The sequence below is a fragment of the Tachypleus tridentatus genome, chromosome 2 (assembly GCF_004210375.1).
Source record: "Tachypleus tridentatus isolate NWPU-2018 chromosome 2, ASM421037v1, whole genome shotgun sequence".
Taxonomy (NCBI): domain Eukaryota; kingdom Metazoa; phylum Arthropoda; class Merostomata; order Xiphosura; family Limulidae; genus Tachypleus; species Tachypleus tridentatus.
The window spans coordinates 44979496-45004842 of record NC_134826.1 but is presented as its reverse complement, the minus strand read 5'-3'; the positions used below and the strand labels follow the sequence as shown (position 1 = coordinate 45004842).

The 25347-nt window shown below is 35.4% G+C and overlaps 1 protein-coding gene across 4 annotated transcripts in view; it reads left to right on the top strand.

The window, feature by feature from the left end:
- Positions 1–25106, top strand: part of LOC143242461 (tripartite motif-containing protein 2-like) — a 38423-nt gene extending 13317 nt beyond the window's left edge. For 3 of the 4 annotated variants that reach the window (XM_076485879.1, XM_076485877.1, XM_076485873.1), the window contains 4 exons: positions 16778–16942; positions 19641–21743; positions 22991–23161; positions 25027–25106. In XM_076485879.1, coding sequence (XP_076341994.1) covers positions 16841–16942; positions 19641–21743; positions 22991–23143 — 2358 coding nt within the window. In that variant the 5' untranslated portion in view covers positions 16778–16840 and the 3' untranslated portion in view covers positions 23144–23161; positions 25027–25106. Of the gene's footprint in view, positions 1–4520; positions 5079–16777; positions 16943–19640; positions 21744–22990; positions 23162–25026 lie in introns of those variants that run through there. The other variant, XM_076485863.1, reaches the window with a different exon arrangement.
- The last annotated feature ends 241 nt before the right edge of the window (positions 25107–25347 follow it).

Sequence of the window (25347 nt, the reverse complement as noted above, 5' to 3'; positions counted from 1 at the left end):
AGAAGAGGAACCATTGTATTTAACTGAAACAAGAGAGAAAGAGAAGAAAAGAAAAGCTTTCGTGTGAGTGCAACATTATACAGCTGACATTCACGTCTTATGACGGATCAGCGATCAACAGTATGCTGATAACGATAGAAACTGGTTCGATTCTTGAGGCGGACAGAGCGAAGATAGACGTTTTCGCTAAAAAAAAGACACTGACGTCGTAACGCTCACATTAGTAAAACAGTATCACCGCTTCACGGATATATACAACCTTAAATATGCCATGTAAACTCATACCTTAACAGTAATGTTTTATTGGTTATTAACAATTACGATGATTAAAAAAATGTGTCACAAGTTTGACACTGCACGTGTAAGCATCCACTGACCCATTTTCCGACCCAAACAAATGCAGGTAAACCAAGTGACGCAACTTATAACGTGTTTATATAGTCAATACTTATAGTAAAGTATACCTACGAATTTTTTTTATCAGATCTGGAAGAGCTCAAAATTAACCGGAACAAAAATGTTGGTGTAATTTATTACTTTGTTTCTATCAGTGTTGTTCATTGTCCTCATTATACGAACACGTGCGACAAGAAACTTTCGACCTGAGACTGAAGAAAATATTCGACAACGTTGCCCGCTGTCTTTTTTTGTTTGTTTGTGTTTTTTTAATTTCGCGCAAGCTACACAAGGGCTATCTGAGCTAGCCGTCCCTAATTTAGCAGTGTAAGACTAGAGGAAAGGCAGAGCTAGTCATCGCTACCCATCCCCAGTTCTTGGGCTACTATTTTACCAACGAATAGTGAGATTGACTGTCACATTACAACGTTTCCACGGATGAAATGTGGGCATGTTTGGTGTGACGGGAATTCGAACCCGCAACCCTCAGATTACGATTCATGCCCCCTAATCATCTGGCTATGCTGGGCCCTCTCTGTCTTTACGAACAGCTTTGCGAATTTCCTTTTCGGTATGCGTTCTTTCCGAGCAAAAAGATTATCTGAGACTTATTGCGCTGCTGTATTTAGAAGATTTAAGACAAGAAGATGTGCAAATTTACCACAAAAGAAACTAAATCTTGCAGAAATTAACAGACTGTGGTTCAATTATTAGCCTAGTTGGCTGTGCATCGGTAAACCCATGGCTCAAGTAGCGACATGTTCATTGAGCACGTTAACCACTTCAGGTGTGAGCACGTAATAAAAGTAACAGTAAGATCCGTTATTTGCGTACGAAAAGCCGCGTGAGCGACGAATATGATTGCTTGTTTGCCCTCTCTTTGGTCAACGGTAATAAACTGTGGATGACTATATCTGAACTGGAGGGTTTTTGACCTGTTCGCTTAGTCCATGTGTTGTAGAATCAACCTGATATTTTGTTTGTTGTCGAGCGCAAAACACTCAGACTTGCACTGAGATGCTGTGGAACATAACCCAGGTTTAAAGCAAGAATTATGTCTTCTTTGTTGTGAGATTAGAGCTTACGACTCTTATCATATGTAGGTTAGCGCCGTTCAGGTTGAAACTATCAGATATCTTACAGAATCAGTTAGAGTGTAAACTTCAATTACCGCAAAACTTTAGACCAACATTCAATGGGCTAATTATTTCGGTCTTATAATAACAATTAGTTTTCAATCTAATTAAATAGCTCTGACTACTAGTATTACAGCAATGTAACTCTTTCTGAACTCAGGATCTGCTGCAAAAGATTTACTTTTTATGTTGTTGACCATTAAAAGTTTTTCCGCACTAACTTAAAATGGAAAAAAAAATGGTGATTTTATTGTTGTTTGTTTTCTATTTGTTGTTGTTTTTTACAAGCTTAAACCTAATCCGAGTGTAGAGCTATTTTTTGCATAAGTAGCACTTGGCTTATCATGACCATTACCTAATATTTTGTTTGCTGTTGAGCGCAAAGCACTCAGACCTGTAATGAGATGCTGTGGAGCATTCCCAGGCTAAAAGCTAAAATTATGTCTTCTTTTGTAGTGAGACTTTTACCACATGTAGAATTATTGGTTTGTTTGTTTTATGGAATTTCGCACAAAGCTACTCGAGGGCTATCTGTGCTAGCCGTCCCTAATTTAGCAGTGTAAGACTAGAGGGAAGGTAGCTAGTCATCACCACCCACCGTCAACTCTTGGGCTACTCTTTTACCAACGAATAGTGGGATTGACCGTAATATTATAACGCCCTCACGGCTGGGAGGGCAAGCATGTTTGGCGCGACGCGGATGCGAATCCGCGACCCTCAGATTACGAGTCGCATGCCTTAACGCGCTTGGCCATGCCGGGTCCAGGATTATTGGTAATATGATACGAAAAAGTGAGATTTTCAGTGGACTGTCTTATTACTTTCCTCCTTATATTTCGTAAAACTGACACACATGCTATATTAAAAGTCTCAGGGTTAAAGTTTATAGAAAGAATTCTTTAGAAGTACCAAGAATAAGCTCTCGCCATTACTAAGAACTTCATTTTAAAAACCTGTGTTTTAATATGTGCTTATACAGATATGGTTCACGTGAAATGGTACGTAGTAATGCTATAACTTAAAGTTTAGTCTGACAGATCTAATTCTTTCATTATAATAAATATTTTTTTGTCTTGCCTTAGGACTTCTTTCCATAGTCGGATTGAGATCAAAGTGGTCCAATAAGCAGTCTTATTTCTTTACACAAAAAACTAGTTTCTCCTTTTAAACCTTACCTGAGAAGGCTATTTATGAAAACATAACCGGTATGGAGTCATAAACAACTCTCCACTGCCTTGGGCTGTACCCTGTGTTACAACGTACGTTTCGTTTGATTCCTTCAAAATAATAACCGCTAAGTCCAGTGTGTGTGTACTTTTATCTATAGTTTGTGCTTAAGACTTCTCCTTTTCAACTGTCGACAGACAATTTGATTTTTGTATCATAAATAATATGTGTTCGTTTAGTTTCGTTTTCAACCTTGTGTGCACTTTGTGAAGCGTATGACTAAACAGCTAGGTTAGACACCCACAGTTAAGACATAGCTGTCCCTAATTTAAAACTACTGACCACAAAGAGGGTGGCCAGTCAGCAACTTTCACATTTGCTCCTCACGTAGTAATGGGTTGACTGTCACAGCAATAATCCCCCCAAAAAAAAAAAAAAAAGCTGAAAGTACAACGCCTCTTCAGCATCATATGGCGTGTCGAACCTCGAACCTTGTACCTGTTGTTGACCACACCCAGTCAATTGAGGAACAAACAAAAACAACACACAGTTTACATATTATGAAATCTAAACGAATCATAAAAACTAGAAAATTAATTTTAAAAGGAAGAAGCTGGCAATAGGTCACTTCCCCTTATTGACAACACCTTCAAATTAAAATTAATAGGTTAAGGTATAGAATAACAAGATCTGTGCAATAATATGTCATTAATCTGCAAAAAAGTACCACGTGATTACTTCTATTCCTGAAAATAGATACTGGTTACTGTTAACTTCACGTCTTCATGTTGACATCTATCAAAAAATAAAAAAGAAGCTATTCTTCCAAAATTGTTGAATACAAAATATTTATAACACCTATTCGTAAGAATAGATGCACCTAATATTGGCCAATTTGACTCAGTATCTTCACGTTAACTTGTATTCCCAACAATAGCTTCTTCTAAAGTTGGTTACTGTTGAACTCTGTGTTTTCATGGTAACACCTACCTATAAAAATAGGTATTCTTAAAATCTTTTGTTGTTGAACTTGATGAATAGGTGTTATTCAAATGATAGGTTCTTCTCAAATTGATGGCTAATGAATATGATGGCTTCTCGTTAACATATACACATAAAAATAGGTGTTTTGTAAACTGGCTGTTTTCGAACCTCACAACATAATGTTGACGCTCATCCAAAAACAAAATAAGTTCTTTTAAAAAAGGTTGCGTCTCCGTCAAACATAATGGCTTTAAGACAACATTTATCCCCTAAAAGTACGTGCTTCTAAAGTTGGTCATTTCTGAAAATGGCGTCATTTTGCTATCAATTATAAAAATATATATATATAAAGCGTTTTTTTCTTCTAAAACTGGTTACTGTTAGACATGGTGACTTTATGTGTAAGTAATTGATAGATTATCGCTTAAAGAAAAATTTAACCACTCATTTACTTTCAAACTTATTTATGATTTGATAACACTTGAGTTGAATTGAATAGGTTATACTAGAGGTATTTCTCGTGCGATGCTGAAAGAAAAAAACAATATTCAGATATATTATACCTTCTCATTTGACCTGGGAATTGTTGACAAAAAAAACAAGTTAAAACATTTTTCTATAAGGGTAAGTACACGTGGTAAGTACTGAAGCTTTAGGGTTTGCATAACTCAGGCAGCTTGCTTTGATAGTCACAGAACATGCAGTTAATGACAAAAAGCTGTCACATTATTTTATGTGCAAACTTCATTGGCTCAATAAATAGCCTTAGGCACAATACGTTATCTTTTAATGACAAACCGCCAGTTCTGGATGAAGCCCACGTAAAGAAACAGGCGTGGAACATGCCTTGCCTCAGGGAGGCAATAATTCCAGGCCCAGTCACGTGGTTTACTCAACTTTAACCCTTTAGCAATAACGATGTTCCACTTTTTTTTTAAATATATACCATTCAAAAGGACGACAGGCATCAAACACCTAAAGATTTCTCTACAGCACCGAAGTTCTTTCATCGGAAAGTCCATAAGTCGGTCTTACCAAGAAAAGTGAGATCAGACGAAAGTGCAAGTCCGTCTACCCACTTTGGGTGGTGATTACCTATGTCGACAAAGTGTCAAGCTGCTAGACGGTATTTCCCCCACCCATTTGACGCTTCGTTTGAGCAAGCAATACACTAAGCAAATTTCGACAATCTCCGAAATATTCGACGAAAGCTAAAAGTCAGCTGATGCCGTTCATAGATAACGTAGTTTCATAGTAACCTCATAAGATAACCTACAATATTCTGCTGGTTTAGTGTAAATAATAGAAACTGTAATTTCGTCTACGTTTTGCTGTTCCTGAACTTTTTTTATCTTATCATTCGTCATCATGATGTTATCGATGTATTTTCGCCAGGTAAGAATCTACACGCTAACTTAATATCAAATTAAACTTACCTTCTTAATTTTTTATCTGTTTAGTACCTTTAGTTAAATTTTTTTTGGGATACTTTTTATATATCTCCTGTCAACAGTTACGGTTTACTTGGAAACTTTTGATTAATTTACTATTTTGTCAGTTACGGTTTACTTAAGAACCAGTTATTAATGCATTGTTGTCAATAGAAGAGATCCTATTGTCCGAATATCGTTGTGGAGCAAAGTTTACTTTGTTTTAGTGCAAAGGGTAGACGTTAGGACATGTGCACTCTGAACCCTGAATTTTATTGTTGTAAGTTTATAAACGTACTACTGAACTACCAGAGGGATAGTTCATTTGGAAATGAATTATTTATTTACTGTCATAAGATTAAAGTATATTTCGAACGTATCTTTACATTAATTTTTAATTAATAACGTTTACAGTTTACGTTCTGTCAAGTTATCTGTGTGTTTTCTCATCATTTGAGGTTTTTTACGAACTTAATTACAACCAGATTATATATATGTCTGTTTTCGTCAATTTAACTTTTCAATCACACCACCAACTTATTTGATTTTTCTCGTCAGTTTAATTTTCATTGTTTTATGAATGTAGCAAATATTCAACTGTTTGTTTGTGTTGAAATGTAAAACTGTACACTTGATTGTTTTGTTCATCGTGGGGAACTGAGCCCCGGATTTCAGTACTGTAAGCTCGAAAACTTACTACTGATCCCCAAGACCCTTCCCCGGTAGATTGGTTTGGTTTGAATTTCCCGTAAAGCTACACAAGGGCTATCTGCGCTAGTTGTCCCTAATTTAGCAGTGTAAGACTAGAGGGAAGACAGCTAGTGATCACCACCCACTACCAATTTTTGGGCTACTCTTTTACCAACGAATAGTGGGATTGATCGTAACATTATAACGCCCCCACGGCTGAAAGGACGAGCATGTTTGGTATGACGGGGATTTGAACCCGTGAACTTCAGATTACAAGTCGAGTGCCTCAACCACTTGGACATGCCGCACACCGGTCGAATACCAGTAATTCTACAAATCAGCAACAATTAACCCGTGTCTTATTTTTCCGTGGTGGACACAGCAGATAACTAAGTGTGACTTTGATCTAGAACAATGCTACCAAGGGATTATATCAAACTTACTTATATGTGTGTTTTAGTCAGTTTAGTTTTCTTATACACCTACACGATATCATATATACCTTACGTGGACCAATCAGATAGCCAAAACAAAACTTTCTTAGTTAAAGCATGGCGATTCTTTGAAACTACTGACCAGAGAGAGAGAAGCCATTCACTAGCACCCACCGCCTACATGACCACTCTTAAACGAAAAACAGAATTGGTTGTCACTTTAGTTTTGTCCCCCGCCAGTACAGCGGTAAGTCTACGGATTTACATCGCTAAAATTAGCGGTTCGATTCCCTTCGGTGGGCTCAGCAGATAGCCCGATGTGGCTTTGCTATATGAAAAACACACACTTTAGTTTTTACTCTATATTTAACAACGATTGTTTAATTCGGGTTTACCCTCACCTTAATTTTAGTACGTGTATGTACTTACAAGGAACGCATTTATTGGTGGCTTGGTCACCATAGTTTCACAGATTTCTTACAAACAACAAACAATTCCTTACTTACATGTATAATATCTTGCGAAACAATTTGTTGTGTGTTTGATTGCAGCTTACTAAACCTTATAAATATTCGTATGTTTAAGCTTTCAGTACCTATTAAACAACAACTTACTTATCTATGCGTATTCGTTAATTAGTGTTTATTCGGCCGTTCTATGTAACTAATTAATTATCTGGTAGTAACTTGTTGTGTAAGGAGAAGTTAATAAATCATGTTTATTTAATCTAAGTTTGGCCCTAGATTAACAAAATATGTTTATTTAATCTATGTTTGGCTTTATATTAACAAAATATCTTTATTTAATCTATGTTTGGCTTTATATTAACAAAATATGTTTATTTAATCTAAGTTTGGTTATAGATTAACAGTTAGTCAGTTAAGAAACTATTCCTGATGACGAGAAACCTACTTGAAGTAAAAATCTGTTCTACAAAATACTGGTATGAGTATTAAAACTTTAATTAAAATAAAGTACAGAACAACATTTCTACTTTCTTAGGTCATCTTCGGGTTAACAAATAGAGTTTGCAACTGACTGTTGCCGGGCGCATGGCTTAGAAACGAAAGTGTAAACAGGTATGAGATTGTAGGGGGCATTGCAGTTCGATGTTAGGTTATTACTTGATATAGGTTGGTTGTTTTCTTGTAGCAAAGCCACTTGGGGTTATCTGCTGAGCCCACCAAGGGGAATTGAACCCCTGATTTTAGCGTTGTAAATCCGTAGACACACCGCTGTACTAGCGGGGGGCTGTTGTGTTTGCAGTTAGGATCAAACCTAGGATTTGAGCGTTGTAACTCCCCCCTAAAACTTATCTACGTCCCATAGGGAGACTCACTTAATGAAACAATACATTTTGATAATTGTAATAAAGAAATTAATCATAAAATAAGTATAATGTAAAAAAATTGTTTGTAGGTGTAAGAATGCGAAACCAGTTTTTTAAACAATCCTTCTCTGTATTTCCAAATAAAAATAAAAGGCTTCAGAAAACAACTTATTTCTATTCATTAAACTTCTAAGCTGTCCTGTATAGGAGATGTTTTGTCTTTTTATCACATACACCAGACATTCAACTGTGCGACTCAAACCCACGTTGTAGACCACGCGTTCTTTTTACCGTCTTGTTTAAAAAAGTGACGAAACTGTTGTTACTGTTTTTTTTTTTACACAACACACGTGCTAGAAGACCTTGAACTGTCTCTGAAAATTAATGACAAAAGACATGAGCAATTAGATTACTCTTCCAGTAATTACAGTCATCCAAGTTGTTGCTCTCGCATGAGTTACAAAGAAAATAGGGAAAAAATTGTTACGTCATTTGCTTTACAAGTGTTATCTGGTGGGCATTCATAGAACTATTTGGAGAGTATTAAGATATCTGTTTTTTCCATTTGATCTGTTTAATTTTATTTACATTACATGTTATTAGCAAACTTTGAAAGTACCGCGTGTTACGTTTTCATTTGAATATCCCCTGTTTGTTATCGCATAAAATAAATATACACTGATAAACCATTTAGATTGCACACGAAATATTGTGAATAGATGTTAAAATATTTTAGCAATACGTGAAAAAATTTACACCTAGATGGTTAGAAAAAGTCAGTTGCTATGTTGACTTTGGGACCAGCATGGCCAGAAAGCTCGACTCGCAATCTGAGTGGCACGGGTTCGAATTCCCGTCACACCAGAAATGCTAGCCCTTTCGGCCGTGAAGTGGTTATAATGGACAGTCAATCCACTATTTGTTGGTAAAAGAGTAGCCCCAAAGGTATCAGTGGTTTGTGATGACTAGCTGCCTTGCCTCTTGTCTTACACTGCTAAATTAGGGTCTTTGTTTCGCGCGAAATTAAAAAAAAAACTTACAATGCTGACTTTACTATGTGTCGAATACGTACATAGAAGATAATAATTCGTTCCTAGTTCTCGAAATCTTTATAAGAACCATGATAATATTTTACAGAAATGTTTTGTTTCGTCAAATAAATTTGTTATTTGCTTTTACTTTCAAAAGAATAATTGAAGAAGTGAACGTGACTTGCAGTGATGTTGAAAACAAACCAAAGAATGTAGTAACGGTTGTCATTAAGTCTGAAGGCTTACAACTCTAAGCTCCGGGTTTCGATACCTCATGGTGGGCACAGCACAGATAGTCCACCGTCATTTTTGAGTTTAATATAATTTACACCAACAGATGTAGTCAACTTATTTAAAATATCTTTAAAATGATTTCAAAAGATCTCTCAGAACATGATAATAAATATTAATAAAACTTACTTAAACCCGATAATTATGTTTCTATATAACAGAGAGCCGGACCGGTAATGGTTATAAGATTCATGTGTCCTTTTGGATTTCAAAGGGGTCAGAGTTCTAGACTCGATATTGCTGGGACACGGTCCGAAATTTTAGCTATGGGTGCATTAAGAAAATCATAATTAATTCCAATATTCGGACAAAGCTGACTGTCATCCATCTGATCAGTAGCTCGCCATTAAGGGTCAGGAAGAAAACATTGTTTTTTCGTTTCCTCTTAGAAATAGATTGTTCCTCAGGTTCTTTCACTCTGTATACCGGGTCATCGCCACGTCTTGTTTCTTAGTTTGTGATGTCGAGAAAACCCACTTGTAGAGAAAAATATATATGTAAAAACGGCTCGTTTGGGTTGAGAAAATGTTTTACGTAGAGGAGCGAACAACGTTTCGACCTTCTTCGGTCATCGTCAGGTTCACAAAGGAATCTTCCGGTCAGTTACCTCTTTCTTTCTTTATATTGTTTCTTAGGTGTTCGTATTGACACTCCAGACGAAAACGTGTGTGCAAAAATAGTGGATTTTTTAAATACAAAGTGCATTACTTGTTTTTTGAATTTTGCACGAAGCTACTGGAAGGCTATCTGCGCTACCCGTCCCTAATTTAGCAGTGTGAGACTAGAGGGAAGGCAGCTAATCATCACCATTACTTGTTTTTTGAATTTTGCACGAAGCTACTGGAAGGCTATCTGCGCTACCCGTTCCTAATTTAGCAGTGTAAGACTAGTGCGAAGGCAGCTAATCATCACCACCTACTCCTGGGTTACTCTTTTACCAACAAATAGTGGGATTGACCGTCACATTATAACACCCCCACGGCTGAAAAAGCGAGCATGTTTGGCGCGACGGGGATGCGAACTCGCGACCCTCAGATTACGAGTCGCACGTCTTAACACTCTTGGCCATGTCGGGCCCATGCGTTACTTAGTAATAAACTGAGAATTGTTTTTCAGTAAGATGCCATTTGTCGGTATATTTTACAACAATCAATTTTTGTAATTTTCATTTGCGAAAAATTGTGCAATTTTTTAAGTCAAAAGAACATCATTTGAAACACAGTAGAAACGTCAGTGTAAGTGTTGCCCTATGTTGCTACACTGAGAAGTATGTTGTTGTTGAAACAAACATTTAAATCTGCATAAAACTGGGTAAAAAGTGTTTTGCGATCTTCCAGTTTTCCTACGTGCAAAAAATTGAATAAGGCACTCGACTCGCAATCCGAAAATGGCAGGTTCGAATCCCCGTGACATCAAACATACTCGCCTTTTCAGCCGTAAGGGCGTTATAATGTTACGGTCAATCCTACTATTCGTTGGTAAAAGAGTAGCCCAAGAGCTGGCGGTGGGTAGTGATGACTAAATGCCTTCCCTTTTGTTTTACACTGGTAAATTAGGGATGGCTAGCGCAGATAGCCCTCGTGTAGCTTTGCGCGAAATTTAAAAACAAACAAACAAAATTCTGCCTTTAAAAACAACAACACAAAGTATCTGTCATAACGAGAGTCGAACGTAATGTCGATTAGAAGTAGCTAGCCTTAAAGTTGGCGATGGGTGCTTTTAAGTAGCTGGCGAGCCTCTATTCCAGTTGTGCGCAAAATTTTTTGCACCCTACCTACTACATTCGAGGTTTCTGCACAAATCCCCACACTCTCTATAACCTACATGTGTATATACTGTACATATCATTTTCCCATGTTAATTATTGTCACTATATTACTTAATTTTTATTTTTTTAAATAAGTCTAGAACGTAGATAGCCTGTTTTATTCTAGCACTATTTTATTATTATTATTTTAAATTTGATTTTACCTTAAAGATCTGATGTACAAATTTAACGGGGAGAGGTGTTTAGGTCTTTTTTCATCATATATGCAATATCTGTCTAGTTCGCATAACAACTCATTTTTTCGCCAATTTTTATCAGAATATTTTATTGTACTATGTATAAGTCTATCTGGTATTTATTGCGTATTTGAGTAATTATGCATGAACTTTGAGGAAGTGGTTTTAGGTACTCTGTATGCTGATGTAATTAGTGTATTCTGTAATGTTTGGAGTTTGGTTTGCATTTGTTTTTCACTTACATTGATCCATGCAGGAGCTGCATAGTCTATTACTGGTCTAATATATGTCTTGTATATTTTAATGATGTTTTCTGGTGTTGTTCCGTAGTTTTTACCAATTAGACTCCTAGCATAGTTTATTCTTCGCCAAATTTTAGTTTTTATATTATTTACATGTTTTATCCAGGTAAGTTTAGAATCATATGTTAACCCTAAGAATTTTGCAGATTTAGCAGTTTGGAGAAGCTCTCCGTTCATGTAGATCTGGGGTTGAACATTTTTATGTTTCGTTGATTTTGAAAATATTACTAATTGTGTCTTCACTGTGTTTATTTTAATTCTATATTTTTGGCAGTATTCACATAATATGTTTAGTTGTGGTTGTAAGTTAGTGGCTGCTATTTCTGGTGTAGGGGCACTTTTCCAAATTACTACATCATCAGCGAACTGTGATGCGTACCCATGGTTTGGGTTTTTGAGTGGCATATCATTTACATACATGATGAAGAGAATAGGACTAACCACCCCTCCTTGAGGGACGTCAGCTTCTGGAGTGAAGAGCTGCGAGAAAGTTCCCTCTATGTTTATTCTACATTTTCTGTTTTCCAAAAAGCTAGATAACCAGCAAATAACTTCTCGCGGTAGTCCCATTTCATACATACAGAACCGAAGACCATTGTGCCATACAGTGTCGAATGTTTTCTCGATATCGAGGAAGCAGGCGACAGTGCATTCTTGTATATTAAAGCTGTTTATTATTGTTTTAGTTTATCTAATTAAATTATCTGTTGTTTGTCTATATTTTCTAAATCCGATTTGATCTTCTGGTAATTTTAAATTAATCTCCAAAAATGTGGAAAGTCTATTGCTTATTATTCTTTCAAGAATTTTACCTACACAACCAGAGTATAGAGATAAATTAAATATGGCTAGTATGTGGTCAAATAATTTTGGAGTGCCTTTTTTGAGAAGAATTGTTTGTATTCCATCATTTCCCGGTGCTTTGTTTTATGAATTTTTGATTGCTTGTTCAATTTCATTTAGTTGAGCTTCTTGGCTCAAGTTCATCAGTTCAAAATTTGAAACTACTTTGTGTAGATAGTCATTTGTGTAGCTTTGCACGAAAATTTCGGAAAAAACCCACCTAAACAGTAAACAAATTTAGAAATTATACAACATTTCTTGTTGCGCATTATGTTCGAACCACTGGCTTGATCTGCTCAAAGTGTATTTATTATTTCAGTCTATTTCTCATTAAGACCTACTTAATACATTAAATACGTCAATTTATGAAAAAAAAAAGTTCTGAAATTTGTAATAAGCCGTTTCATTCTCACACAATCATATTTTGTTTGTTTGCTTCTTTTAATAATAGAAGAATTTGTAATGATAGATTAGGTTTGTTTTTGAACTTCGTGCAAAGCTACACAAGAGCTATCTGCACTAGCTGTCCCTAATTTAACAGTGTAAGTCTAGAGGGGAAGCAGCTAGTCGTCGCCACCCACCACCAACTGTTGGGATACTCTTTTACCAATGAATAGTGGGATTGGACGTCACGTTATAACACCCCTCACAGCTGAGAGGGCGAGCATGTTTGGTGTGACGTAATTCGAATTCGCGACTTTCGGATTATGAGTCGAGCGTCTTAACCACCGGGCTATGCCAGACCTTTTTTTTGCTCTATTGTTGGAGTGTCACTGTCTATATTAACCCCGAGGAAACGGCACAAAATATATATATATATATTTGGAGTGTAAAGGTCGTTTCTTCCCAACTTTTCATCAAAATATGTAAACCCCCATCCAGTATGAACTACAAAATTTGCAAGAGAATAAAAATTAAGTGCTATCTAGTAACTGATAATAGAAACACAATTCATAGTCATGGAAGGAATATCTGTTCTTGCTCTCTCTTTCTCTTACTCTTTTTATGTTGGCTTACTACATACTTAACAAAAACATTTTTACGTACAATGTTTCGTTTCATACTTTCATAAGTTCGATTTTTGATAATTTTCTTCTATCGTGTTTAAAAATAGCGTAAAGGAAAATAATGACAAGTATAATCGACAGAGGGAAAAACCGGTATAGAAGTACTTACAAATATGTATATATTAAAATATTCATCTCACCTCACTTCAAAGAGAAAGTATTAAATCGATGGCTGGAATCACCTGGAGCACTAATACTGTTCTAAATGAGCAAGCATGAAAATAATAGAAAATATTTAAGTTCGAGTAATTTCATATGAGAGTAGTTGTAAAAGATATATATTTACAAAAAAGACAAATGGGGTAAAATGTTACCTTTTATTTCACAAAGCAGTACAGTGCCTGTTTTCGCTTTTCAACATAAATAAGGTTAACAAAGACAATAATATAAAGTAGTCTATGAATATGTACTTTTGTACATTTACATTTATTTTTACTTTTACTTTTGTATTAGGCCTGGCATGGCCTAGCGCGTTAAGGCGTGCGCTTCGTACTTTGAGGGTCGCGCGTTCGCGCCCGAGTCGCGCCAAACATGTTCGCCCTCCCAGCCGTGGGGGCGTTATAACGTGACGGTCAATCCCACTTTTCGTTGGTAAAAGAGTAGCCCAAGAGTTGGCGGTGGGTGGTGATGACTAGCTGCCTTCCCTCTAGTCTTACACTGTTAAATTAGGGACGGCTAGCACAGATAGCCCTCGAGTAGCTTTGTGCGAAATTCCAAAACAAACAAACAAACTTTTGTATTTGTCAAAACATTTGTACACAATTTATATATCTGCCCATTGAAAAATAACCAACACACAAAAAACACTTAGTACTTAAAAGAGAAATTATAATGGATTTGTTCAGGTTTGTTTTTGAATTTCACGCAAAGCTACACAAGGGCTATCTGCAGCAGTCGTCTCTAATTTAGCATTGTAAGACTAGAGGGAAGGAAAGCAGCTAGTCATCACCACCCACCGCCAAATCTTGGTCTACTCCTTTACCAACGAATAGTGGGATTAACCGTATCATTATAACGTCGCCACGGCTGAAAAGGTGAGCATGTTTGGTGTGACGGGGATTCGAACCTTCGAGCCTTAACTTTTAATGGAGAACACCGAAAGGAAATATTATTATGATCTAATTTCGTAAATTATTTATGAATGCATTTGACAGAAGTTAGCAACGTATGCTAATAGTTTAAAAAAACAACACTAATCGATATATAAATATTAACCAAAAATAAAATTGCATATATTTTCAATTTCTTAATTCTATTTTTTTGCCTGTTAATTCAAGTGAAAAATCAAAACTTATCTCACTCGAAATACATATATATAATATTAACAGCACCATAAGATTAGGGCTAGCTTGCATAAAGAAGGAAGTTTTTCGTGGTTAGAAGAATACTTACGTCAAAGGAAGTCTTTCTTATAACGCTATATTAATTTTATGTTTAAAATTTGACAGGCAAGTACAATTTATGTTAATAAAGCATCTCATTCTTTTTATGCTTTTTACAGTTTTATACTAAACTCCACAATGCATTTCTTTGCTTAAAAGATAACGCTGAGCACTAAGCCTAAATAGTGAGTCTGTCATTTGAAATCTTGTGTTGGTGGTGTTCTTGTGTGTATGTGTTTTAGAGCAAGGTTACCGACAAGGTTATCTGGCCTTATGTTCAACATGAGTATCAAGCCCCAGTTTTTAGCGTATAAACTTTTTATTTTGTCTTGAACCAATTACAACAAAGAAAATAAATATAACATCAGAAACATCAGAATCTTTGGATGTTTCTCTAATCAAATATTTGTTTTAAACAAAAATTAATAAAATTACCGATGGATGACATGCATCTTTACACCTGACAGTTACCCTTCCTCTGTTGTGAAATACGCATTAATCTCTATTTTTTCATTTCACGTACTCATAGATCGGATGTTTATTAACACTGTGATGGTAAGGCTTAACACAACGCACTTTGGTGCCTTGAAAGCTAAACACCAATGTAGGTGTAAAGGCTTCTTTGAAATGCTAACAGTATTTGTATAAACATAAATAGATATATTAATTTCAGCTCTTTATACTGTGAAAATTATGCAATGTAAACATTTTCCAATACATAGTCCCCCGGTAATATTAGTGACTTACAACGCTAAAATCTACGGCTCGATTCCCCACAGTGACCAGAGCTAAAATAGTTTACTGGATGAACTTTTCACTGAAACAAATAAATACATAAACTGAGCTAGAAGTTATTATATTATTCTTACATATGTTTGTGGTTTAAGATGATACTAAATTACAATGAAAAAATCATGCAAAAAAAATAACCTAGTTTTTGCTTTGATAATTCTGTGCCAATACTAAACACAACTAAACTGAAAGGCTGAAGCTGGCAAGTGGCACGAGAGTTCATTGTCTGTTGTGAAGTAACAACAGGACAGTGTGTTGCTATCCCTTTTGTAATAAAACTGTTTTCATTATTATGTAATCACATCGTCTTCGTGGAGTGAAAAGTAGCAAGTTTATGACCTATATATTTATTAACTATGTAAAGTTAAGAAGTAGGACCATTTTAAGAGATTCATTGACTTCTGAATTGTTCATGATATTTATAATTTTCTTATGATATTTTATTTTTATTAAATATTTAATATAATATTTTTGCTGTTTTTAATCACATAAATGCAATATTGACAGTGCTTTCAAATGAGTGATAAAGTAACTTGTAGTTATGATATATGTAGCTTTGTCGTACACTGGCCATGAACTGTTTTACTAAATAAAATGAGCGTTTTAAATTATATATTGTTCCCATTTAAATGGTACAGCGAGCAAAGATGTGTGTTAGAATATCTTCCAATGGTGTTTGATTTAAATCGAATGTATCTTGTTTCCCCAAATATTATGTAATATGATATTGTATTGCATTTATGGAAATAATGTAAATTGAATTCTGATTAAATTCCTGTGGAAAAAAAATATATTTGTGTCCATATCATTTGAACTGTATTTTAGCACGTGACTTCAGACTCTTGTAGTTTTTAGATACACAAACTTTGAAACTGATATTTGGAGAGATAAAGATAAGACAAAAAGAATTGTACTAATCGGAGATTAGGCACACGACGCCTAATCCGAAGATCACGGATTCGAATTCCCGTCACACCAAACATTTTTGCCCTTTCAGCCGTGGGAGCGTTACAATGTTACGGTCAATCCCACTATTCGGTGGTAAAAGAGTAGCCCAAGAGTTGGCGGTGGGTGGTGATGACTAGCTGCATTCCCTCTAGTCTTACATTGTTAAATTAGGGACGGCTATAGGAGATAGCCCTCGTGTAGCTTTGCGTGAAATTCAAAACAAACCAAACCAAACCTAATCGGAGATACTTCTAGAGACGGCTTCTTTTGCAGGACACTGGTCTAAAATCGTATGACGACCTCAAAAAATGTGTCATAGGTCAAGTTACACCAAAGTCATAATGACAAGAGGAAAATGTATCGTAAATCAATAATTTTATAAAATTTATTTCAATTCTTTTCCAGAAGTCATCAAAATAAGTAGATTAGTTGTTTTTGTGATTTTTTGTATAACTTAATTTCTTTTAACGTTGTAATTTATGGAATTATCTTTGACTTATTCAAATAAGTATATCATTATATATAATACATATTTTTATTTATTATTTAGTATCACGAAAGTTTCAGTCCTTTGTACGAGGAACCCCATTTAGAAACCGAAGCCTGGTCAAATATGTCTTCTGGAGCGAACATTGAACCATTTAAAATGGTGCGTCAGATTGATTCTCAGTTCTTGAAGTGCGGAATTTGCCTTAACAAGTACACAAATCCGAAGGTATTAATTCTAAGGCTATCATCCTATTCTGTTGTGTATTTTTTATGTGAACTGAACTTTTTATACAGGTATGTTATGTAGACAAGTATTTTAATTCAGGTTTCTATAGGCACTGAACAAACATACACATCCAAAGTTATTCCACATAAATTAATCATATTATTCCAGTTTCTATATTTTTAAAGTTTTAAGGTAAGATGCATGAATTAAAGAAAAGCTACCTTAAAATTAGTTTAATAACAGTTATAGTTTGCAAAGAGATTTTACCACATGGCATGGCCGAGTAGTTAGGGCACTCGACTCAAAATCTAAGAGGCGCGGATTCGAATCCATGTCCCACCAAACATACTCGCCCTTTCAGCTTTGGAGGTATTATAATTTAACAGTCAATCGCACTAGTCGTTGATAAAAGAGTAGTCCAAGAGTTAGCGGTGGGTGTTGATGACTAGCTGCCATCCCTCTAGTCTTATATTACTAAATTATGGACGGCTAGCGCTGAGAGTCCTCGTGTAGCTTTGCGCGAAATTCAAAACAAGGAAACAAATATTTCGTCACCATGTTCAATACTGTTCCTTTTTCTTTGACTAACGTTTCGCAGAGAACTCTTTTTACAGGATTCATGACAATTCAGATTCATTGGAAAACGTTTGAAAGAACAAAAATGTACTCTATTCTTTATCAGCTTTAAGAACCAGTTAAACTTTTAGTGAAACTAATTTTTCCATCGTCAGTAATGCTTTTTAGAGTAAGTTAATTAAACCAGTTCTCACTGTAGAAGATTGTATTATCTCTCAGTCCTCACTGTAGAAGACTGTATTATTTCTCAGTCCTCAGTGTAGAAGATTGTGTTATCTCTCGTGTCCCAGTGAATTCCCATGTTATACTTGCTTGTTGTGAAACGTTATGGCAAAGAATAAAACTGAATCTATGTTTAGTCTCTCAGAACTGGGTGGTCTTTCGAAGACTTTGTTTGGTATTTGTTAGACGATTTTATATGCCTAATGCTGAATAGTTGTGAGTTCGTAAGTGTTTAATTACAAGAGAATCGTATAATTTTCTCACACGAATCTTTTCAAACATAGATGTAGATAGGACTTAAAAGGTAATACTGTTTTTCAAAATACTACTGTTTCATAGACAGCGCTCTTTTTGTATGAATATTTGTCGAACATTCTAGTCCGATAAAAGTGGTGATTAAAATTCGAATTAAATTTTCCTAGCCACTTGAGCCTTTGATCAGTTTTTATCTACTATTAGTTAAGAAATGTTATCACACATCCAAACTGATGCTCCAACAACTACGTTCGTTCATAATGGGCATTCATTGGTGACGCCATGTAGCCCCTAATGGCACACAGGTTTGTCTCCAGACTCACACTTCCAGAAACCGGGTTTCGATACTCATGGCGGGCAGAACACAGATAACTAATTGTTTAACTTTGTGCTTGGTTCCAAATAAACAAACAAACCCTCTGATAAAAATACTACAGAAAAATATGTTCTTCGTTTGAAGTACCTCGTGAAATTTCCCTCTTGTTGTCTTAGATGTCACATGTGAGCTCCAACTAAAATTACACAAACTGCTGAGACATGCTTTAAGGGCTCATGATAATAAGATGTTGTCTACACAACACCAACGCAATCTTCGCTTCTCGTTCTTATAGATATATGACTGTGAAACTGTCTCAAGTTTTGACATACCAGTTATCTTGAAATATACCATAAGACTCAAAGACGGACAGTGCCAAAGTAAAAGCAATATTGGGCATGACTGGTGGTCACATTAAATAGTGTTAGCACACTGGCTATACGAATGTTGTAATCATTGCCCTCTAGTGGTAGTAAAATTTGATATTGGAATTGCTTTCTTATAGTTCCATTAATTACGCTACCAAATAACATGGCTCTCTGTTTCGATAGTTATCGAACTATAGAGTTAGAAAAGGCCAATTAACGCGTAATAACAAAAACTAAACGATTGAAAAGAAAAACATCCGCGTAGATGCCATTAATTTCATTGAAATATTTAGTGTCGTTGTTATTGGTTTGAATTAAGCACAAAGCTACATAAAGGGCTATCTGTGCTCCGCCCACCACGGGTATCGAAATTTGGATTTTAGCGTTGTAAGTTCACAGATATACCGCTGAGCCACTGGGGGGCTATTTAGTGTCTATCCACATATTTTGCTTTTAATATCCTTATTTTTAAAGACCTGATCTTATCCATATAGTTTTATTGTCGTGAACGAATGTTATTGTTTCCTCTGTGGTTTATAGTCTGTCAGCATTATTCTAAGATAGTAGCTCTTCTGTATGAAACGAATATGAAGATGTTTCAATTGAAAAAAAAATCAGAAACTAATCACTAACCCAATAACATTCGTAAATATATATTGTAATTGTCAAATATTTAGTAACGTATTTATAAATGGTAAAAAACAGAGACCGAATAAATGTAATTGTCCAAGTTTTTTACAAAACACATTAGCTTAGAAAAATCCTTAACTGTTCTAATTTACTTTCTGTGTTTTTAAGGCAAATATACTTCACGTATGTTTGAAATTTTATTTAAAGGAGGTTTTTTTGTTCAAATAATTATAACTTTTTGTGTTCCATAAATGGCGGTTTTTAAGGTTTCGTTTGTCAAATGATCAAATTATTATCTCCGTATTTTAATAAATGGTAATATTACTTTTAGGTTCTCCCTTGCCTACATACCTTTTGCGAGGCCTGTCTTTTAAATTATATTCCAGCAGAGAGCTTAACACTAACTTGTCCTGTCTGTCGACAACAGTCCATACTTCCAGAACAAGGAATACGTGGACTCCAGAATAACTTTTTCATCTTGAAAATGATGGAAATCTTAGACAAGCCCACAGCTTGTCACGGCTGTAAATGCAGAGTTCCGGGAACGTTTAAGTGCATTATTTGTAACCAGTTTCTGTGTGATTCATGCACCAGGTTGCATCAGAAAGAAATGTCTACCAGTGGACATCAAGTTCTTTCCCTGAGCGAAACAGCCCTGTTTAAGGAAGATGGAAAATCAAAGAATAACTTTTCAATAACGTGTCCGAAACATCAGAGCCAAACTCTGAAATTTTATTGCAACGAATGCGAAACACCTATTTGCGTGACGTGTACAGACATTGAACATGATGGACATTCTACTTCACGTATGCAAGAGGTAGTGGAAGACCAGAAAGGAACCTTAAAAAACCTTGTGGAAAAAGCTTACTCTCAGATTCCAGATTTCAGAGAAGCTTTGGACTCCATCACTGCCTCGTCGTATGACCTTTCTAACAAACACTCTAAGATATCTAAAGACATTTGTTTTACCTTAGACTCTGTCATGGAACTTGTCCGGTTGAAAAAGGCCTTCTTGTTGAAAGAGCTTGATGAGTGCCACAAACGAAAACAACAAGTTCTGCAGGAACAGAAGGACTACTTGGAATTGTGCTTAAAAGACCTTACAAACAGCTGTGATTTTATTGAAAATACTTTAAATTATGGTAGTGACACCGAGATTTTTCTTGTTAACAAACAGATGGCCGAGAAGATTTCTGAATTCTCGGAGATGTCTGTCCAGAACATGCCGGAAGAGAATGATTACATAGCCTTTAACGGTGCTGACCTGGCAGTCATTAAGAAAACATTGAACACTCTGGGAAATATACAGACCAACAATGCTGTGGCTTATGAAACTACAGCTTCAGGAGAAGGATTAAAACAATGTATTGTTGGCAAACAAACTCTTGTCAATGTTGTACCTAAAGACAGGTTTGGAGAGATTGTAAAAGACGGGAATATGGTGTTTGAGACAGATATTAGCTCTTCAGAACTTTCTGTAACCTTAATTCCGGACATATTTGATCAGGAGAATGGTAGTTATGACATTATATACATTATTTCTAAGGAGGGAGCATACAAATTTACAATTAAACTGTTTGGAAAACACATTAAAGGTAGTCCTTTTGAGGTGAAAGCATTTGTCGAAGAAGAAGGATCATCTAGTGACCGGCCTACGAGTTCCAAGATACCTAGAACCACTGGTGTCAGACAGCGCAGCTCCAAACGTTCATCCACTAATGTATCCAGCGAATCCTATTGCAAAAATAATCTTTTTGACGATGATTTGGTAATGAGAGTGGGTAATAGAGGGCGTGGCAAAGGAGAATTCACAAACCCTCAGGGCGTTTGTTGTACACCAGACAACCTAATTGTGATTGCAGATAGTAACAACCAGTGCGTTCAAATTTTCACCACGGCAGGTGACTGTAAGATGCGTTTCGGGATCAGAGGTCGGAGTCCCGGCCAGATTCAAAGACCAACAGGTGTCGCAGTCACAACTAACGGCAATTACATCATAGCAGATTATGAAAATAAATGTCTAAGTATTTTTGATCCTAACGGGAAGTATGTAAGCCGTATGGGTGTCGGTAAACTTTTAGGCCCAAAAGGAGTAGCTATTGATAAAAATGGCCACATCATTGCTGTAGACAACAGAGCAAGTTGTTTATTGATATTTCAGGAAAACGGAAAACTTTTAAATAAATTTGGCACTAGGGGGAGTGGTACAAATAAGTTTGCTGGACCACATTATGCAGCTATAAACAGTAAAAACCACATCATTGTATCAGATTTTCACAATCACTGTATCAAAATATTTGACTCTGATGGTGAATTTGTCTGTATGTTTGGATCTAATGGAGAAGGAAACGGACAGTTTAATGCCCCAACAGGTATTGCTGTCGACAGACAAGACAACATCTTGGTAGCTGATTGGGGAAATAATCGAATTCAGGTATGTTAGATATTGATGACTTAATTTAAAAAGTTAGAGTCGTTTTGTCATTTGTTTATTCACAAACATTTCACTGTATTATATCTTTATACCACACTGGGGATGAGAGTGTTAAAGCACATTAAACAGGTCCTGAATAAACAAAGTCTGGCTTTCATGGTTTATAAATATTTTTGCTTGCAGTCTTATCTGACATAAAAATATTGTAATACAATGATAAAACAAAGAAAGGACTATAATAACAGGAAGCTTTTAACGTGTTGTTCTTAACCTGAGGGTCGTGACCCCATGGGGGATCGTTCGAAGTTTCTCGGAGGTTCACGGAAAGTTTGGGAATTATTGGGGAAATCACGGAGCAGTTTGCAGTTTTGTGGCAAGTGCCTGTAGCTGCTCACCAATGAGAAACACGCTGAAGTTCGGCAGTTGAACCACGTCGAGATGCTTGTTGTGCAACCACCTGTCTAATTTTGAGTAAAAATTTTCATATATTACAACGTTTTGAATTACCTAAATTTTTTAACTATATAATATTAATACATCAAACTTAAAACTTAAATATCAAAGTTTCCATCGTATTTAGTATATTTTCTCATTATATATATATATATATTATATCAACCCTCACACTGAGTGAATATGTAGGTTTTGTATGATGTTCAGTAATTCCATGGATTTTACATTTGTTTAGCACTTGTAGCATTTCTCAAGGTCATTTATTTTCAATAAATTAGGATGTTTATATAGTTTTGTTTTATTCTACCTTTACGCAAAGTTCACCATTACAAAAATTATTATAGGGGTCACGGTAATACCCTGGAGAGTCTCAGGGGGTAAGACGATGAAAAGGTTAAGAAACACTGCTCTAGAGGTAGAAAACAAACACTATTTGTAATATGTGACACAAAATATTCAAGAATCGCACTTAGAAAACACCTGAAAGGTTTTTCATATTTTAAACAATTTTAGATTTGGTAAAAACTATTTGTGAAAAATAATGACAGCCAAGTTGTTTCGCCAGTTTACTGACAAGATGACCTTGACCCACGAATACAAGGGTGCCTGCGATTTATGAAAACTATTAATAATTAAGAGGTTCTACCAGCTTATGATTTAAATAATTATGACTTGAGGTGATAAATATGTGTTTTATTAAATAAATTACGCTTTTATCTGAAAATGAAATGGAAAGTTACAAATAACAGAAGCAATATGTCACACCAAATTATTAACTTTACATTTTTTCACAGATTTTTGACAGTTGTGGGTCGTTTTTGTCTTTCGTCAATACTTATGGAGATCCTTTGTACGGCCCACAAGGGTTAGCTGTAACGTCAGACGGTTGCGTAGTGGTGTCAGATTCGGGAAATCATTCCTTCAAGATCTACAAGTACTTACAGTAAATCAAGTTTAGCCTAAAGGTAAGCCTTCCCCATGCAATGATAAATAATAAATAATCCATGAAACTATCTAAGCGATTATCTGATTCTGAACTGAAAGAACCTGGTTAAACAGCACCTACTAGTAACTCTAATCGAATAGTGTGATTTTCTCATCAGTTATAATGAACCCACTGTCCCAACGACATGCAAACCGCGTATCCTCTGATTTACACTCCGACAATTTACCGACCGTTTTATGCGTCTAGCTCTTATCATTTTAATAGAAGTTGGTGTCAGTTGAGGTAGACTAGAGATAATTATATTTATAATTAACTTGGTAACTTTGTTTCTATGTTCCATCCGAATTCCACAGCTAAACAGTTTAATTAATGTTCAAAGGTCAAAATATGTTACTAAAAGCGTGAGACTGTATATTTTTCCCATTACATCGGTTCAGAGAACAAATGATAGTTGGAGTTAGAACAAACCAATTCTCCCAAGAAGATTTGTTTGCTTGTAATCAAGCACAAAGCTAAATAGCTATCTGTGATCTTCCCAACAAGGGTATCGAAACTCGGTTTCTAGCGTTATAAATCCACAGACATACCGCTGTGCAACTTACAGGCTCCCAAGAAAAAAAAAACACATGCAAGAACTAATCAAAAGCAGAGAAATAAGTTAAAGTGAAGAATGGCTCCAAAAAGTATAAGGGTAAAGTGAAACGATAAAAATGGCTCATTTGTTATTCACAGATACCCCTGTAATTGCAAAATGTGTTACACTGATGTTGAACGATTTATGGAAAAGAGTCGACCCTTTTATTGTCCTCAGTGTGTGTATGTATACATTAAGAGCGCATTAATATCTGAATATAAATGACTATTGATGTTAATTCATCATTTGCATAATACAGAGTTTCATCTGAATTTTTCTAAATATAGTTTAGGTGGCTCTCAGTGCACGTGCACTTTCTTCGAGAATAATGCATTTCCACTGGTGGTGTATTGTATGGAACTTAATTTTACCCAACAAAAATGATAATATTAGCTTCCGAAGTTTTATCTTGAATCGACATCAGGGAAGTATACTTACTAAATGATTATAAGTTTGTTGACTTTGTTTCATTTTTGAGTTGAATCAATTCTATAAAAATGTCGAGCATCCTATCCACTTTAACTCGAATCGTGGTGAATGAAAATTTGATCTTTGTGTTCAATGGAAAACTACCATAGAAGTGCACGTATGTTTTAGCTTGTGTAGAGTAATGAAGAGGCTGCTCCTGCTCATGATTCCGAGAGATATAAGTTGAAATTTGATACCAAAAACCATCCTATAACCAGATGAAAACTAATTTCAAACAGTGAAGTGTTCACCAAGTTATTGAAACCTCAAGTGTTAAAAACTTTAAACTATCTTTCTAAATGCAAAAATCTTTCAAATCTTAAGTTATATAAAGATTCACTTGGTAACAGGTTGTTTTAACTTGATAATATCTGATTTATTCCAAACTGTCAGTTCTCAAGTGATCATGGTGTAAATTTTGCTACCCAATGTATATCACAATTTAACCCACGAAGGCTCGAAGAAACCTTGAGTGTTAAATGTGCTGAGAAACTCGAATTCTCTTTCGAAATTAAGAAAATATGTAAAAGTGTGTATACGTCTGAGAACCCTTTATAAAATATTGCGTGTGCAGTTTCATAAAAAAGTGGTATTTCGGCGTTAATAGCTCTTTTATAACCAGTGCAATGTAATCATTTTAACGAGGATAGTATCAGAAATTCTAATTAAACAAACATTAAGAGTTGAAAGTTAAAATGTCTTTAGAATATGAGTAATATTATGACTAATGTTTCTGTTTTTTTAGTTTACTGTGTTGATACAACTTTAAACTTTCTTCGTAGGTTTTTCATCCAGAGCTGTCCATCTGTACTGGGATGTTTCCACTTTCTTGACGAATAAACTGTCATTCTCAGAACAAAAATACTTTCTTTTGTAATTTAAGACTTCACACAGCTTAATTATTTAGTGAAATAACTTTTTTCCTAACTTATAGTAATTTTGAAATTTTTTTGCATGTTGTTCTATTTGAATTTGTGCTCAGTTCTTTTCTTCGAGTATAACGAATAACAAGCGTCATCTTATGGTGAAAAAGCTAAGTTGTGTATACAAGTTTAAATGAATCGTTTAAACTGACAAATAGTGAATTTGCGATTAACAACTTA